General features: G+C 37.0%; 2 protein-coding genes across 2 annotated transcripts; both read left to right on the forward strand.

The window, feature by feature from the left end:
- Window positions 1-1,535: 1,535 nt before the first annotated feature.
- On the forward strand, window positions 1,536-5,967 carry hsh2d (hematopoietic SH2 domain containing). Its single transcript, XM_034711698.1, has 6 exons — window positions 1,536-1,629; window positions 1,785-1,974; window positions 2,645-2,734; window positions 2,842-3,007; window positions 3,985-4,233; window positions 4,382-5,967. The coding sequence occupies exons 2-6, from the start codon at window positions 1,847-1,849 to the stop codon at window positions 4,811-4,813; spliced, it is 1,065 nt and encodes a 354-aa protein (XP_034567589.1). The 5' UTR covers window positions 1,536-1,629; window positions 1,785-1,846; the 3' UTR covers window positions 4,814-5,967.
- Window positions 5,968-8,225: 2,258 nt separating this feature from the next.
- tax1bp3 (Tax1 (human T-cell leukemia virus type I) binding protein 3) lies at window positions 8,226-14,960 on the forward strand. The gene is made up of 4 exons (XM_034673170.1): window positions 8,226-8,469; window positions 11,078-11,197; window positions 13,628-13,705; window positions 13,841-14,960. The coding sequence occupies exons 1-4, from the start codon at window positions 8,431-8,433 to the stop codon at window positions 13,979-13,981; spliced, it is 378 nt and encodes a 125-aa protein (XP_034529061.1). The 5' UTR covers window positions 8,226-8,430; the 3' UTR covers window positions 13,982-14,960.
- Window positions 14,961-17,975: the final 3,015 nt, after the last annotated feature.

The raw sequence follows: 17,975 nt of genomic DNA on the forward strand, positions 1-17,975 counted from the left end.
CTATTTACATCAAGTAAGTAAGACTCTGACCTTTGTTTTTGGTATTTTTTATGTAACAACAATAATGATGTGGGCGTAAAATTCGCCATGTTGATTCTTTATGTTCAGTGGAATGGATCTCCAGTATACAATTAACATGTCACCAACAGTACACCAACACCAAAGACCAGGAACTTTATTGTTTAGTTAGTTCCTGTTTGTGAGAGTTTCCTCTCTGATTGGAACAACAGCATAGACATTTTCTTCAATAACCCACAAATATCACTCTATTGGTAAGTGATAAACATAAGAGACAGACATTCTTCCCCAAGCACTTAGTTCAGTGCACCTGCTTCAGGTAACTGTAAATTATGTTAATACTTGCTAGCAATCTATCGTAAGGCCTACACATAGTTTATGCTCACAAATTCAACAAAAAGAGGCGACAACTTGTACATTTGGGGAAGAGGGTCAACCTTGTTTTCCTGATGCTGATGGATTGCATAGCATTGTATTGAGAATGGAATTGCTCATGGGGTAACCAGGATGCAGTGGTAGCCTGTAGCTCAGGAAGATACATTTAAGGAAGGTTTAAAACTGTTCCTCCTTCATTTCACTACCAATTCCTCATTTTGCAGAGTACCTTTAACTCCAAATTTTTGATTGATAGCTTCCAACTGCTTTGAAAAAGGAGCCCAACCTCTTCCTGAATAAATACAATTTAAAAAAAACATCAAAATAACAAATGTTGCCCCTGAAATCAGTTAAACTTCATAAATAAAGGATATACTTGCAAGGTTATTAGACTGCACTAAATTACACTGGTGTCCAGTTATATGAAATATTATATCTTTATGACACTAAAAAGTGTATTTACAGTACAAAGGTGAAGAACTAACCACAGTCAGTTGTGTGTTTTCTTATTGAGCTGCAATGTAACACCGAGCTGTTATTTGCATATACCTTGGGTGCTGGTGAACTAAGTTAACATATTGTTTTGAATTCTAACCCTATGGCCTTTCAGCTTGGAACAGAGAGCTGAAGTAAATGCTATTCAGTGACTAAGAGAGGCAGAGCTGTGGTCTTCTTAATAAGTAAAAAACCTTCTCTTTGGTGTTTATAGAACACAAACACGTGGATCACTTGTGCTTTATGGTTTCTTGTCTTTGTAGTCTGGATTTCGATATACTCCAAATATGCAATCGCACTGAAGAGAAAAATATCTTCCTTCATGAACCTGCTAAACAATGTTTAATGATTTCCTAATTTGTTATGAAGCTATGTTACTCAGGCTATGATTCTGGCCACGTGTGTGGACTTTTGTCTCCGCCCACTTGAATGTGTTGTCAGGGGACGAAGCCTTACAGTTTCAGTTTACCAGAAGCAGCCAGACTGGGTGAGTACCATTTTCTATGAGCTATTGTTGATTAAGAACATCTCTGTTATTCAAATAAGATGATTTTGATAATAACCCTTTAACTGTACAAACTATCAAAACAAATTATAAGTAAAAGTGATGTAAATAGCAAACTGTTGCTTAAGTGTAAGAATTGGTAATGTAAAGAAGACAAAAATCAGCAAAGTACATCAGACTTAACCTGATAGCTGCCATGTGACATTGTAAGAGGAATGGAGTAATATGGAAAGGGGGTAAGGCATCAATTTTACGTGTCGTATCCTGAGATCTTAAATTGCTAACATTTGAATATAAAATCTGTCAGTTATCCTGGATGCATTAATTTGCCAAAAATGTAAGTGGTTTGTATTGTATGTAACGCAGTAATCTGATAATTATATATTTGTAGGTTTTGGAGCTCAGTGAATTTCCCAGTAGACCCCACAGAGGATTTAATGAAAGTGTCCCAGGATGATGGAGTGGAGTCCACCCTTACAGGGGCAACATGAAGCTTATATCTGGTTCACGGAGTCCCAGCTTAGCTCTGTGATCAGGAACGGTGTAGTCCCTGAATGGTTTCATGGGATCATCTCCAGGAAGTAAGTCCACAAAGTCTCTCACTGACAGGTCGATGAGAGTTTTTTGTATCGCTGCTATTTAGAGCAAACAACATACTGTAGCCAGAATATTGGAGAAACACAAACATTAACTCTAAACAAAGTCTACACAGACAGCAATATTCAGTCTCCAATCCATCAAATTCTAATGTTTTAATAACTGTTTTAACAACCACAAGAATGCAATTAAATCTGTACAATAAAAATAACCGAGCATTTTGTGTTCCAACAGTTATACTGCATTTCCTCTATTTTTTGGGAAAAACATAAAACTATGTTTCCTTATGATACGCATAAAACAATGAGTCACTGAAGTAGTTTTATAAATGGACCTCACCCCTGAGCAGATTTCTTCTTTTAATGTATATATGCTTCCTCCACACCCTCTGTACACATTAATAACTTTGTACAATGGTTAATACATTACGATTATTTTTTCCCATGGTGTGCTCCATGCCTTGTTCAAATTCGATCTCAAACTGACAGGACTGTAATTCAAAGTATTTTTGGTCTCATCTATTTACCTGATGAGTCATTCCACAGAAACTTTTTGTTAACTAATTCCAGGTCTAGTTTACATCCAAAAATCACAAAATAAAATCACCAGACCATGTACAGACCATGTTATTTACCTTGTTCATTGTTTGTCCAGGACGGCAGAGGAGCTTCTTATGTCCAAGCCTCCGGGCTATTTCCTTATCAGGGTCAGTGAGAGCAGGATCGGCTACACCCTCTCGTACCGGTAAGTGTTTGCAGCATTAGAGAAGCGACATTTCTCAGTTGAAAGGTCAAAGTCCAGCCCTGTTCATGCTGGATTTGTGTTTTTTTTTCTTTCTCTTTGGCCCTCAGTGCTGAGGACCGCTGCAGACATTTTATGGTTGATGCACTGGAGTATGGACTTTACATCATAAAAGGAGAGACCAGGCATCACCGATGTCTGCAAGACCTGGTGGACTTCCATCGTAGGACTCCCATCATGCCTTTCAATGAGGTGTTGACTGTAGCTTGTGGACAGGTGAGGAAACATTTTATTAGTTAGTAGTTTAGAGTAAAGTGGTTTGAAGGTTTTATTTTTTCATTTAGACAAAGACAAATGTCTTTTCAAGAATAAAAATGTAGATGATGTAACCATGAATACAAAACAAGAACCCAACCTAGCAAAGTGTAACCAATATCTGGTTAGCAATATAAAAGCAAACATCAACAATTTTCTCAAACATTTTCAATATTAAAAAAGCACTAGCAATCACATCACCCAAGACTATCAAATTTCCTATGCTTTAAAATTGACACAGTTAAGATCAGAAGCGGCCAGCGCCATCCCTGAAATCTGAATTGCCACCCTCGTGCCCACCTTGAAATTATGAGTTCTAAATGTTTAGAAAATTTAAATGTTGCCCCTCTGTTATGTTGTCTTTCAAAGTTAAAAATCACACACAAGAATACATCATTTTTTGGATTGTTTTATTTTCAAAGTTGAAATAGGTGTGATCAGAGGAGATAACCTTCCTAGGTTTGGAGTTAGCCCATAATGTTTACCATAGCTGGCCTCCCCTAAAAGTTAGTGCCCCAATCTGGCCATCCACATCATAAAAGTCTGGCTCCACCGTGTATCTTTATGTCACCCCTGCAGAGGTTCATGCCCCAGGTGGACCACCCGAATAAAAAAAAAAAGTACATGCCCCTGTGTGGAGATTTTTATGTATTTATTTATTTATTTAATAATGTATTTGTCATATTTAAGAAGTAATGCAAAATTAATTCATTGTGCTCACAAGTCTGTGTGTGATTACAATTAACTCAGTTTGACTTTGTGAAATGACAGAACTATATGCTTTGAAGCATTAAGAGTGCATCCATTCAGAGTGAAAATTGGTCACATTTTACATCTAAACCCCCTTTATTTCCTTATTTGCTCTCCACTTGTGCATCATGCAAAAATGACACAACTACAAAACAGTGTTTTCTCTTTCTCTGTCCATTTTACATCAGAGCTCGGATGACAAGACTGACTATGCAGAACTACTGTTTCCGCAAAGACATCTGAACCTCGACACAAATTTGCAGCAAAATGAATCCCTGCATGCCAGCATAAATTCCCCAGTATCACAAGATGATGACCCACCTGCTCTTCCTTGCCGTCCAAACAACCTGAAGACCCCTACAGCCTTTTCTCAGGGCAGACTTTACCCTAGTCTGGAAGAAGAGTTTCCACAGGACATCCCCCATTTTCCAACCACGGTAATGGTGATCTATGTAAATTACTCTAGATATTATCTGGTGCTTGAACAGTTAACTGATATATTTCGATTCTAAAAGTAATCAGAGGTGTACTTCATTTTGTAAAAGAATGACCCACTTCATTTTGTTTCATATCTATTATCTCCAGCCTGTGCCAATGATCAGGAACAAGCAGCCACCTGAACTTCCTGTTCGAAGCTCTCATCCTCCTCTGAAGCAGAACCAGGCCTGTGTCAGAACAGTGTCTGCTCCTGACAGTCGCTTTACACACACAGCCACTGAGCACCCAGTCAGCACCCACAGTAACCAGCAAGCAAAGCCATCAGTTGTCTCAAACCTAAAGAACTTCAAGAAAAAATTCCAAAAGAAGAGAAGCCCGTCACAGGAGTTAATGAACGCAGACACAAATGTGGAGGAGACAGAGAAGAGTGGAACTACTGAGAATGAGTACCAGGAGATCACAGAGGAGCAGCCCTTCACTAGTAAACCATTTTCTCACACCAGTCCTGATGTGAAACTGACACATGGAGGGTTACCACAGGAGTACAGACAACCTTCACCTTTTGCTCCAGGATACTGATATTGAACTACTCACTTGAAAAAGAGAGTACAGATGGTACAATCAAATGATTTTTGGATAACTGATTACATCTAGAGAAGGTGAAAGGGCCAAGTTGGTACAGGCGCAATAATCCAGAAATCAAATATAAAAGCCTTGCAAGCCTTACAAAACAACATTTCAACTCATAAAATCAAATAGACAATTGACCAAGACACTAAAAGTAAAAAAGTTAGTAATTTTACATTGTTTAATGAACTTTTCTGACAAATATGTTGCCCACAGCTAGCTTGCCCCAAAACAGCGCCTTTAGACAGGAAAACAGCTGTTCCATGTCCAACCAAAGGAAACACAATCTAACTGCTGGAATGCCACATTTAATTTATTTCATCCATCCCAAACAATAAGCATGAGAACAAACAGCAGATTTATAAAGTTAGTACTAAGAAACAATAGAGCAGATTCACATTTTAATATCAGTGAATTGTGAATGCTTTTTTTCCATTCTGTTATTTGGCAAACAGAACCATTTGAAAAAAAAGGTGAAAAAAAGTGATGTATTTAGTCACTGCATCGTGCATGATTTTTTAATTGAGATTAAATGTTTTTATTCTCATCTTTATCTCATCCCAGCTTTGTACTAATGGAAGTGCAGCAGGAGGAAGTGTTTGCAGTGCATGTAAATCAGGAATGTGATGGTCAATGGCTACTACTTTGAATACAGGTGACATAGGCCTTTGTATACTACACAGGTTCATTATCAGCAATGATGAGGAAAGCTGAAAGAAATTGAGACACATGTCTCACTGGTAGAAATATATACGATTCAAATTAAGTTTTGGACACAGAAGGGACATTTTTATGTTTTTTTCAACAATAAATGTGGGTCAGACATTTCGTTTTTACTTCAAGCTAAAGATGGAGATTTTGATGCATTTAGACCACGAGATCTCAGAATATTTCACTTTCATGTCTAAGGGTTGCATAATAAATAAGGTATCTTGATTTGTGTAATGTCTAAGTTAATAAACCTTATCTGCAAAGCTTTTCATCTGTTCTTGTTTATAGCTTAAACAAAAGGCATATGATGTTGACACAAAACTGGGACAAAACACTGAGTTCTGTAAAACTGTGAATTTACGTATTCAATAAATTTTGCTTTCTATTTTGCTCTACTTAGTTTTCTTGTCACCTTGTGGTTCTTACTCCATCTCTTTCCTCTAAAACATATCTTTGTATGATTCTAGAAGGTCATCCAGCTGCAATGTGCATGATGTGGGGATGGAATGACATAAACTAGGGTTCTATCCCAGCCTGCTTTTCTTTCACTGGAAATGGTCTCATAAAGTGACAACACAGTGACAAACATGCAAATGATGGTATAAAATGAATAAAGTAGTTATTTGATTTCATCAATATTTTGGACCATTTCTAAAGTTAGCCTTAGTATCAAATCAACAATGTGATTGGTTAGGGTTAATACAGTGTACGTTGGTCAAATCAGTCAAGAGCTCTCCATTCCAAATTAAGAGCAAACGTGTGACTTATTTTAGAGTACCATCTAGTGGCACGAAACTGCTTTTGCTAAACGTAAATGGCGTTCCCTGCTAACTGCAGATAATAAAAAAAATCTAGATTAAATGTAAACTTGATTACTTGCCTCATAAACATGGTTTAGGCTGGTCTAAAGCCTATTCATAAAAGCCTAGAACAACTCAAGTAAAGGAGGCAATTCAAGTCAAACTCGTCAATGTCTTAGACATACTGATGGCCACAAAAATTTTACTCTAACAGAATTTATTGTGATATTTAGCACAAAACAGAAGAAGATTACAAATATGAAGAAGCCCCATTGATGCCAAGGTATACAAATAAAAAAGTTGATTATAAAAAAAATTATATTAAACAATTTAAAGGTTGATCAGTTTAAGGCAATGGGTTAGATACCAACTTGTGAATAAATGTATTTTGAATTACCGTTTCATTTTTAATTTTCCAAAAAAATATTTTTTTGACCCAATTCTTCTGCTGGATATGTATAGTATATGAATGTCTTCTTATAGTTTGTAATTGGCCTCAAACTTGATCATAATGTAGCCAAGAACAATTTTAATCCAAACAGATTGAAATCTGTCATCATAATCAGTCAGAATACATTTTAAATGATGCAACATGTACATTTTCTGAGGAAGCCTACATTAAAAAAAGGTAAATGGGAAAAGCAACCCACTCTTTGAATTCTTATGTCGTTGTCATTTCAATTGTTTTTTGGTGTTTTTCATGCACAGAAAGTGTACACCCAGCTAGCAGGGGATGTTCACACCACATTGGCTAACATTCCCTATAAGTGCTGATTTTGTTTCAAGACAAGGTTCTGAGTGTAACATTCAAAGAACATCTTAAGGGTGTTTATCGATTTCAAATCACAAATGTTTTATTTAAGAATATTCTGGTGTATTTAATTAGAACAAAGATAGAATGTTTTATCTTTAACATTCAAAGGGTGTTTTGAGAACATTCTTTGGGTCACAGATTATTGAATGTTTTTAGAGTTTTTATCTGAGAACAAATTGTGAACATAAAGAAAACTTCCTGCTGAGAATGTTTCAAGGACATTAGGGCACTGTTGTCACTTAACATTTTATGAATGTTTACCAAACATTTTATGAATGTTTTTAGAGAATGTTACTAGAGAACATTTGTTACACACTTGGACACAAAAAGTGATTTTCCAGGAGTGCATGGGTTGTTTTTTGTAGTTTACTCACTCACACAATTATTCAACAGGTACAAGTACAACGGCGTAAAACATTTTCGGTCCGTTCTCTCAACTGCGCATGTGCACGTGCGCATCCCCAAAAGACCCAAAACTGCTCCAAAGCTGCCCCAAACTGCCTGCTTGAGCCTTGCTCCTCCTTATTACACATTACACATAGGGATAACACGCAGATGCCTGTGTACCTGACTACTGCACAATTATTCATTAAGACAGATTATGTATACAATGACAAAATAACAAAAACATTAGAGTGTGTGTGTGTGTGTGTGTGTGTGTGGGGGGGGGGGGGGGGGGGGGGGGGTCAGTGTCCCTATCAATGCTTGACATTATTATAGGTCCCACACATTCTTTGAATGCAAAGCAAACTCCCTACTGACAAACATTACAGTAACATTCTCTGTAACATTAACAGAATGTTTTTAGAACAGAACATTGCTAGCTGGGCATATATCTAAGTAATATATTTTAATGTCTAAGAATATTAAAAATACTAAACATTAAAGTCATCGTTTTGGCTCCATACAGAACCAGAGAGGAGCCACTATTTTTTTCAAGAATACATCCTATAGCTCTGTCCTATAGGACCAACAATCACGTCTTTGCAGTGTCGGTGGATGGTCCAACTATTTAACACCGCCCTCCCGGACCACCCCATGCTACAAAGCAGGCAAAGTTGATGCGCTGGGAGGCGATGTGACGTCATCTGGAAAGCCTCGGTCTCCAGCCAGGGAGCAGCCTCAGTTACTCATGTAGTGTCCACGAAGTTCTGCCATTGCCCGGACATTTTTTCACGTGACAATTACAGCTATTGTTTTTTGCAACTCTCTACGATTTGGGGTCTAAATATCGACGCGACGCCATGTCTTTCACTCCAGGACAGCCGGTGACTGCTGTTGTGGTAAGTTTGGGAGAAGAACTGTATCCATTCAACGGGACTTTATTGTTTAGTTCATGATACCTACGGTAACGCCAAACTGTATCAATGCAGTCACTGCGATCATACAAAGTAACATTACAACTAATCATACAATGTTACATTATCGTCTTTATGTAGCCAAACTGAAGTGAACAATGGTCCTCGTCAGTAGCCCCGTTAAAGCTGTGCCACAAGATGTCAGATAGTGATGACTAATGTGAGAATCCCATGTTCACTCTTTAATCCACTTCATTGTGAAACAGGCTTCAAAATTAAAAGGAATTTCATGCGCACGTTTTGTTTTTAGATGTTAAGAAAAAATATTTTTCTTGACCCAGCAGCTTCTTCTCTTACTAATGGGCGTCACCGTCTGTGTGATTCAGCCTTCATGCTCGACTTTAAGGCAAAACTACTGAATTCAAAGTACATTTATGTTTGGTAACTTGTTGGTGTGCTTTCAGAATTCAAAGGTTTGGCCATTCAAGATTGATTTTGTTTATTGTTAAGACAAAGAAGTGGTAATTAAGGCTGGTATAGCTTGGATTTATCCAGGCCAGAAATTCAGAGGTGTCTCAAGGGGTGGGAGCAGGTACGTTTACTTCCTCAATATAGGGCAGCCACTTTCACAATCTAGGAAACTTGTATGTCACTTATGTAATCTTTAAAAGTTTGATTACAATAAAATAAAAACAAGATTGAGCAGGATTTTCTGATTTTGTACAACAATGTGTTATTAGATGTATATGCAATTTAAAAAGTTAGATGAGCCTGGTATTCATTGCTCTATAATTGAAAAGATAAGATAGTCCTTTATTCGTCCCACATACGGGGAAATTTAAGAAAGAGGCACATAATAAAAGTGACATTTCTGTGTTATATGAAACATGCTGTAATTTATCAGCCAATACTCTTTTTTTTTTTTCATTTACAGAAGAGTGCATGATGATTTGTATGCAATAAGGCAATGTTAGTCACATATTTACTCATAGAAAATCCCCTTTTAACTATTAACAGGTTAATCTGAATTTCAAGTAAACATCACTCTCTCCCATCCCGTATATAGAAATGTGCCTGTTTGTACACTACCAGTCAAAAGTTTGGACACACCTTCTCATTCAATGGTTTTTATTTATTTTTATTATTTTCAACATTGTAGATTAATATTGAAGGTATCAAAACTATGAAATAATCTGTTTTTGCCATAATCTGGATTACAACAGTAGTCAAATAAGGCTATCCATTGAGTACTAACCCTACCTCTGAACAACACAACTGATGGTCTCAAACATATTAAGAAGGCAAGTCATTCTACAAATGAACTCTTGACAAGGCTCATGTTAATTAGAAACCATTCCAGGAGACCACTTCGTGAAGCAGACTGAGAGAATATCAAGAGTGTGCAAAGCTGTCATGAAGGAAAAAGGAGGCTACTTTACATAAATATAAACTGATAATATGAACTACTTAATATAAATATATCTAAAATATAAAACATATTCTGGTTTGTTTAACACTTTTTTGTTAATTAAATAATTCCATATATGTTCTTTCAAAGTTTTGATTTCTTTGGTATCAATATACATTGTTTCAAATAATTAAAATAAATACAAACCCTTGAATGAGAAGGTGTTTCCAAACTTTTGACTGGTAGTGTATGTAAGCAATATCCCAGTTATAGTAAGGCTTCACAGTCCATAGCATTTTCATTGTCATCAAATGCATGTGCGATAAACAGATTGTGAAAGACTACCTTAAACAATGCAATAAGAAGAAAAACATACAAATATTGCAGCTCCTGTTAATCAGGTCTTATCTATATCTTGGCAGGCTATTCAGTGAAAGAGTAGAAGGTCTACAAGTCAGGTTTATTTATCTCTTTTTATCAGGGATGAGAAGTGTGATGTACTGCCTGCAAGTCCTGACAGACTTACTCTTACTCAGAGTCATCCAGACATGCTCAGACTTCATTGTATCAGCAGCAACACTCAGTGAATGTCTGCTTATTCATCCTCACACACACACAGTCTTTGTGCTGATGAGTGCTACTGTCAGAGTCATCCATCCATCCATCTGGTTACTGAGCCTGCAGCTGCTTGTCACTGTCAAGGGCAGGGCTGCTCTGACAGAGTCTCTGTGTAACTTCAAATAAAAGGCAACAGCCTCTGAAATCAGCCGTTTGTCAGCCTGCATCATTTGCATGAGGTGGGTGAATCAGTACTCATTACTCACTGCATGGGCATCTGCAGTGTATGAAACCTTTCTGTGTAACTTTCAAACGGGTGCACTTTGTTATGATTTTGTTTAATTAATAAATGTGTTGCAAATGTTTAATAAGCACAAACAGACAGACAGATGAATCTTAAAGTTCTAGTTAATGACATTAAAAGGAAAGGACTTTTAGGAATAAGAGTTTGTCTGACAGATTGTCCAATGTCTGACACATGATGACACTGTCAGTGAGCCAGTCCCACTGATTGAAAAAATTTAAAATGAATCAAATTATGAACACATTTTCTGTGTCGAGCATTGCAGGTTAATCCCTATGAAGATGCCTCTAAATTTGTTTTTGTTATTTTTTTCTGCTAAATAGCAACGAATTGAAATCCAGAAGCTGCGGCACGGAGACAATCTGATCCTGGGCTTCAGCATCGGAGGAGGGATTGACCAGGACCCTGGACAGAACCCCTTCTCTGAGGACAAGACTGATAAAGTAAGTTTCAAGACCCAACTTTACATGCAGCATATGTATGTTCGGAGTGTGCAATATGGTAATACCTGCTTCATGTAATTATGGCGAAACACTTTCACAAACAAAACACATTCACACATGCTATTAAGAGGTTAATTTCTTATCTGCTGAAAAAATAACCAGTCCCTACAAATGTGATCAACAGCCATGCTAGCAATGTTTATCAACAGCCCAGTGTCTGTAATGAATGCAGTACAGTTAAAGCCAAAACTGCAATCCTGTTGCAAAAAGGCAAATACCTAAATAGAGAATTAGCACCCAAGTTTAACCTTCCTGTTGTGTTGTGGGTCAAATTGACCCTTTTTAAAGTCTATTTTAGGCAATATGTGCCTTTTAAACCAGTTAAATGCAGCATTGGTCTTTCCAATGTACATTTGAAAAAGTTTTAGCATTAATTTGAATGAAAAACGAGTGAGTTATCCTTATTGAACCATTATCTGTGATAATTAAAGAACACCACTGGATTAAATCTTGATTGAAATGGTTAGTAATGGAGTTAAAAAATAGAATAAAAAAATGTGTATTGGGATTTTTCTGGTGTTCTGACACTTTTGGATAATTGAATATGCCCTTGGTCAAATTGACCCAGGAATATTATTGCTGTTACAGAGAAATTAACATAACATGAGGGTTAATCATGTTAAGCACACAATAAGTCAATTCAAAGGAGTTTCTTCCTGACGCCGTCTTGCACTTGCACCATGCACATACTCAATGTTCCAAAGAGGCCCTGTGTGTGTGCACTGCGTCTAGGAGCTCTTTATGTACTTCAGTTACATGCAGTAAAAGGTAAAGCTGAAGGTGGCTGATTGGAGAGAGGATAACTTGTTACTTTGTGTTTGATCATTTATAATCATATGGTGGACAGATAAAACTTGTGTTCATCATTCTTAATAACTTAAAAAATTCTCAATTAAATGCAATGATCACAAAAATAATCCCTACAAGAACAAAGGAGATAACTTGTGATTAAGTGCTGTTTATAAAGTTTATAAAGCACAGGCCATAAAGTGAAAAAACCTCTTTCCATGACTCCCCTTGTTGTGAAGGAGATTTTGTGACCAGCTAGATCACTACTGAATCAGCAGAGTCTTTTTGGATCACAAAGCCACCTAATGATTCAACAAGGTATATCAGACTTTTCTGCTGTAATGATTGATAAAATCCCCATCCTGTTAGAAAGCACAGTGTTACTAGAGCAGCACTTTGGTGAGTTTTAAATAGAGGACAGGTCTGAACACATTACCTGCAGCCTCAGGTGGGAACAAACCAGACTCATCCAAATGTGACGTCATAGAGAAGAATACTGCAGGTTTACACATATACCATGTTATAGTCTGCTGAATGTAACACTGAACATCTTGCTAGCTTTCTTCAAGAATATAAAATGATATTTTTTTTATTAATTTATGTGAGTCATCAAGCACGCCAAAGATTGTGTGTTGGATACACCTAGGCATATTCCCAGCATTTTTAATGTGAGGTTTTACTACTTTGTTTAATTTCATCATAATTCTATGTATTTGACATTGCTCAGACACCTTGTGATGCTTTTTTAATTTTAATTTAATTCTAAAGGTCAGAAGTTACATGAAAAAAGAGGGTTTAGGCATTAAATTATATAATAATAATAATAATACATTTTATTTAAAGCGCCTTTCTAACCACTCAAGGACACTTTACAGAGAGGTTAAAAACAACACGATAAAATAAATAAAGACAACAAGCAAAATAACACCAAGTTAAAATGAAGCAGTGAAGTTAAACAGGGAATGCGGATTGGAACAGATGGGTTTTGAGTTTTATTTTATTTTGAATAGGGGAAGTGAGTCAGTGTTATGGATGTCTGGTGGGAGTGAGTTCCAGAGTTGGGGAGCAGAGTGACTGAAAGCTCTGCTCCCCATGGTGCTGAGACATGCAGAGGGCACAGAGAGGTGGAGGGAGGAGGAAGACCTGAGGGAGCGAGAGGGGGTGACAATGTGGAGGAGATCGGACAGATACGGTGGGGCAAGGTTGTGGATGGCCTTAAAAGTATACAGGAGGATTTTGAAGGTGATTCTGAATTTGACCAGGAGCCAGTGGAGCTGCTGGAGGACGGCGGTGATATGGTGGAAGGAGGGGGTTCTGGAAATTATGGGGGCTGCAGAGTTCTGGACCAGTTGAAGCTTATGCACTTTTATAGTGTTTACCAAGGGTGTTAAGGTTCACCAATCCCTTTTTTCAGTTATAATACGTAAAACTTTACTCAGGATTTGGTTATCAATTTACATCCAACCGAATCAAATCGTACCGAATCACTCTTTATTTTAATGAATCCTCCTTGAATCGATTTTTGATTGGTCAAACAGCTGTGATGATATGAGATGTTACATGTCTTTGTGTCTTAATTAGGGCATCTATGTGACCAGAATATCAACTGGAGGACCAGCAGAGGATGCCGGCTTAAGGATGGGAGACAAAATAATGCAGGTTTGTAGTGAAATCGATCTACGTCCACAAGATGGCACCATGGGTGCAGGAGAGAGTCAGACGGGGCTTTGTTTGAATTCTCACCGTCTCTTGTTGTGGCTACAGCTTCTCTGAAAGTTCCTCTATTCCTACCAGGTGAACGGCTGGGATATGACCATGGTGACACACGACCAAGCTCGTAAAAGGCTAACAAAGAAGAATGAGGACGTTGTGCGGCTACTGGTAACCAGGAGGTCTTTGGAGGATGCTGTGAAAAACTCTATGAGCAGACCGTAACATAGGGGCACTACTTATAACCTCAGACTCTTGTTATCGCCTGACTGAACACTCCTACACAAAGACTCACACAAATGCAGATGATGGTGGCCTTTATAACTGCATGAAAGCAAATATTTTACACAGACTACATCACGTCTTTCTTACTTATTCTGATCTTTCCGGTCACACTCACTAAAACTATCTTCAAGGTATTTGTTTTACCTGTATCAGCATTTCTGTTGCATACTTATCAGCATGGTTTGAGAGAGGGAGCAATAACTGAACACTTTTGGTTCATATCATGTAAACTAGTTCATGTAAACACTTGTTCTCTAGTGATCAACCACTTTGAGAATAACCCAAACTTTTAAAGCAAAATGTTCAAAATGTTGCTTTATAAAAAAAAAAAAATTGGATTATGAAAGCTGAAACATTCATGCTGATATTCCAAAATTCACTTTTTTATATTTGAAAGGCACCTTTTGTAAAACCTTGTAAGATCTTTCAAATTATTCATACAATATTTTTGACAAGACATTCTGTTGAAAGCGATTCTGATCCTTTTTGCCAACAGATGACCAAAGGTAGTCTTGATGGTTTGGAAACATCAATAAATGATTACTTCTGTTCATTTTCTCAGTAATGGTGAATGTTTTGTCTCATTTTATTATTAAACAATATTTTGCTGTCACTTCTGTTAAGGTTACAGCATCAAATGCCAAAGTGAAAAGCAAGGCACTGTGAAGTGATCAAATACATAAAGCAGTGTTTAATAGTACAGCAATCCATAAAATATACCATATACTTGTTTTTTAAGTTTTAATGCGTTCTCATGTCATTCCAAAATGTATTTTTGTAATGATTCTTCTGTCCATGTGTTAAAAAGTAACATTTTCTTGTAGTGTGTGCATGCCCTTAAGTACCAACATAACATTTAAATTGCTTGTATTCTTCTAAGTAATACTAATCATGTTGCGTACAAGCAACACTTCACAAAGCTGGTCTTTTATTTTGGATACAAACTCACATTTATCTCAAGTTCCTAATTTGCTTCTCTGATTCAAACAAACACACTAGTTTGACACTGGAATCACACACAGCTATGTTCAGACTCTCTCAATGTTTTGAGGACTTTTATAGTCAGATCTGTTAACCTGAACTAAGTGAATAGAGCACTAGAGCGAATGGTGTTGGATAACTATGCACAGCAGCCTGAGATGAATACTAAAACCACTAAGTTGAATGGTACCTGTTGGTTTCTGTTTCACATTTTGTTGTTGTAGTAAAGTTTCTACAGCACAACATTAATTTCCTGAAGCAAACTAGGAAATCATTTTATTTCAATACTAATATTATATTAGGGTGCTCTAATTATGTTAAGTGTAATCACATTTTTGTATGTGTTAAATTGAATGGTTTGATTTGTTACATCCTTGCCTAAAAACTATATTTGTAAAATGCAAGCTGTCTTTCAAGATGAATTGCTCTCTTAAAAAAAGCTTTCTCAGTTATGGAGTCAGGAGCAGTTCAGTGACAGATGGATCCACATTTATATGTTTGAACTTCCAGCAAAGCAAAAAGATGCGTTTTCTGTGTGATTCCATACAGTTTAACGTGTGAATGTTTCTCAGATCTAAAAAAATAAATAACTAAACAAACAAAAAAGCCTCTCAACTCTTTTTTCCTAGTATAATATGATGTGATCTATTTCACCCCTCTCCTCTCCACACAGTACTTTTTTTTTTCTTTCCCCAGGCTCCCTAAATAGCTTCATGTAGCCCGATGTAATAAAATCAGCTGACATTTCAGAGCAGAGAATCTATTCCCTGACCTTTGTGTGTGTACCAAGTTATTTTCATTCAGAGAGTTTTTTTTTCTACTTTCATCTCTTTAACATATGAACCTGGAACCAATCACGTACCCTCTGAACTGCTGGACTTAAAAAAAAAAAACTCAGTTAAAAGAAAAAAAAGTTTGATGTGGGAAGTTTGATTTCTTCATCATTTGTTTCTATTTTGGCTTTTAGAAGCACATAATCAAATTTTTCTCTCTGATTAATTTAATTTTCTCATTCTAACCAAATTTACAAACTTTACAATTAATTTTCCTTCATTTTCTTGGTTCAAATATTTATTCATCTTTTCATAGTGTACAAGGTCGAGTTGACTGTGCTGTCAATTGATTTATTTTTTTAAAGTCTTAGAATAAAACCTTGCCTGTCACATCATGGGAGAGGGTCGATTTAGGGCAACACTGAGCTAATATCCCCCCTTTGACAAATAATTGATGAGCAAACCACTTGTGTGTGTGTGTGTGTTGTGTGTGCATGTGTCCATGTGTGTGTGTGTTCCTGCTATTTTTGATCTAGCGACAGAAGGAAGCATGCTCCATTCCACTCGCCTGGGCATCATGATACTATTAAACCGTGTTATGGGACGTAAAAGTGGCTGCACAAACATTGCAGACTCAATGGGAGTTTGCTCACACCAATACTATAACATTAATTCAAAGCATGTTGCTTAGTAACTAATAGAAAGCTTTAAGTGAGATCAATGATCACTTAACTTCATTACAGGAGAAACAGTTTCCTAATCAAATCAGCATTGTGGTTGATCAATGTTTCTATGGTCCTTGAGCTAACATACCTGACCATCTCTAAACATATTCAATGTGCTTATATACGCCTATTTACATTTATAATTAATAAATACTGATACACGATTCAAACTGAAGGAAGCTGTTGATATGTTGTTCCAAAAGAATGCAATTTCTGATCACAAAAAGACAACACACAGATAAATGTTTCTGCCTGCAGGCAGGGGAATAATTACACTATCTAACCGTGGATCATACATGATCCTCGCCTCCCACGTTATGGCAGAATAATTGTGTTGCCATGGCGATGCAATCTGCTCCCATCACTTTGGTTTTACACCAGATTGAACCAGATGGAGTCCACAGCCTCAGATAGGTATGATAAACAGCAGGAATGGTAGTTTGTAGTGGAGGTATGGGCTCGCCTATAGGGGATTTTGTATTGTTGTTTGGCTAATGAAAATGTGTATATTTTTCATCAGCATCCCTATCTGCTGTAAATTGGTGGAGCCATATACATTTACGCATGTTGGGGTATTAAAGCCTTTTTTAAGCCCAGAAAAAATATTTTTATGACCAAAGTTACCAAATTAGTTTGACATGACAAAATTGAAATGCCTGTAGTAATGATGTAATGGTGCAGTTGTTAAAAACTGCCATGCTGTCAGTAAAGCTATCATATATATAATATAGTTGCTTTAATGTTGACAGTATTACAATGTAAGGTCTATTACGAAGCTGAGCAGTTTCCACTTGCATTAAACAATATCCTGTAGCATAAAGAGTGGCTTATTTGTCATGAGATTACTTACAGAATCACTTTTAGATATTAGCCTTCATAGCTTAGTGTTTAGAAAAGCATTCAAGAGAGTTGTTGAGACTCTTCTGAATTTACTGTTAGAACTTAATTGCCAGAAAATCAAAGCTTTAAGGACAACAGGGCCTCCTAATCTGCTTCGTGTTTGATGGAAAGCTCATGGCCGTTTGGTGTGGGCCAATGCAGTTTCCATGAAGCTTTGAATGGAGAAGGGTTATAACACTAGATAACCGAATGATTATCTTGAAGATTTAAAACATACATATCTCCAGCTGTCCACAACCACAGCTGGAAAAGAAGTTAAACTCTAATTTGGGCTAAAGCAAGATCACATTGAAATTTAACATTTAGCTTTCAGATTTAGCATACAGCCTGTGTAGACTCTAGGGTTGCCAACTGTCCCGTATTAGCCAGGACATCCCGTATATTGGGCTAAATTGGTTTGTTTCATACGGGACCTCAACTGTCCCGTATGTTGAGTATTAACTCTTGTAAACACAGCAGACTGCACTCTACAGATCCTAGATTAGATATAACCACTCCACACCTGCAAACAAGTGTGGAGTGGATTTTCTCTCTAATGGCCATTAAATGGTCAGA

This window comes from Notolabrus celidotus, chromosome 2 (genome assembly GCF_009762535.1).
Source record: "Notolabrus celidotus isolate fNotCel1 chromosome 2, fNotCel1.pri, whole genome shotgun sequence".
NCBI classification, from domain to species: Eukaryota; Metazoa; Chordata; class Actinopteri; order Labriformes; family Labridae; genus Notolabrus; species Notolabrus celidotus.

Bases quoted from the DNA above. Each gene is read 5' to 3' on its own strand.
- hsh2d (XM_034711698.1), top strand. From the start codon at position 1,847: ATGATGGAGTGGAGTCCACCCTTACAGGGGCAACATGAAGCTTATATC. The intron at 1,975-2,644 runs GTAAGTCCACAA...TTGTTTGTCCAG, and splicing joins CATGGGATCATCTCCAGGAA to GACGGCAGAGGAGCTTCTTA. The intron at 4,234-4,381 runs GTAATGGTGATC...TATTATCTCCAG, and splicing joins TCCCCCATTTTCCAACCACG to CCTGTGCCAATGATCAGGAA.
- tax1bp3 (XM_034673170.1), top strand. From the start codon at position 8,431: ATGTCTTTCACTCCAGGACAGCCGGTGACTGCTGTTGTG. The intron at 8,470-11,077 runs GTAAGTTTGGGA...TCTGCTAAATAG, and splicing joins AGCCGGTGACTGCTGTTGTG to CAACGAATTGAAATCCAGAA. The intron at 11,198-13,627 runs GTAAGTTTCAAG...TGTCTTAATTAG, and splicing joins CTGAGGACAAGACTGATAAA to GGCATCTATGTGACCAGAAT.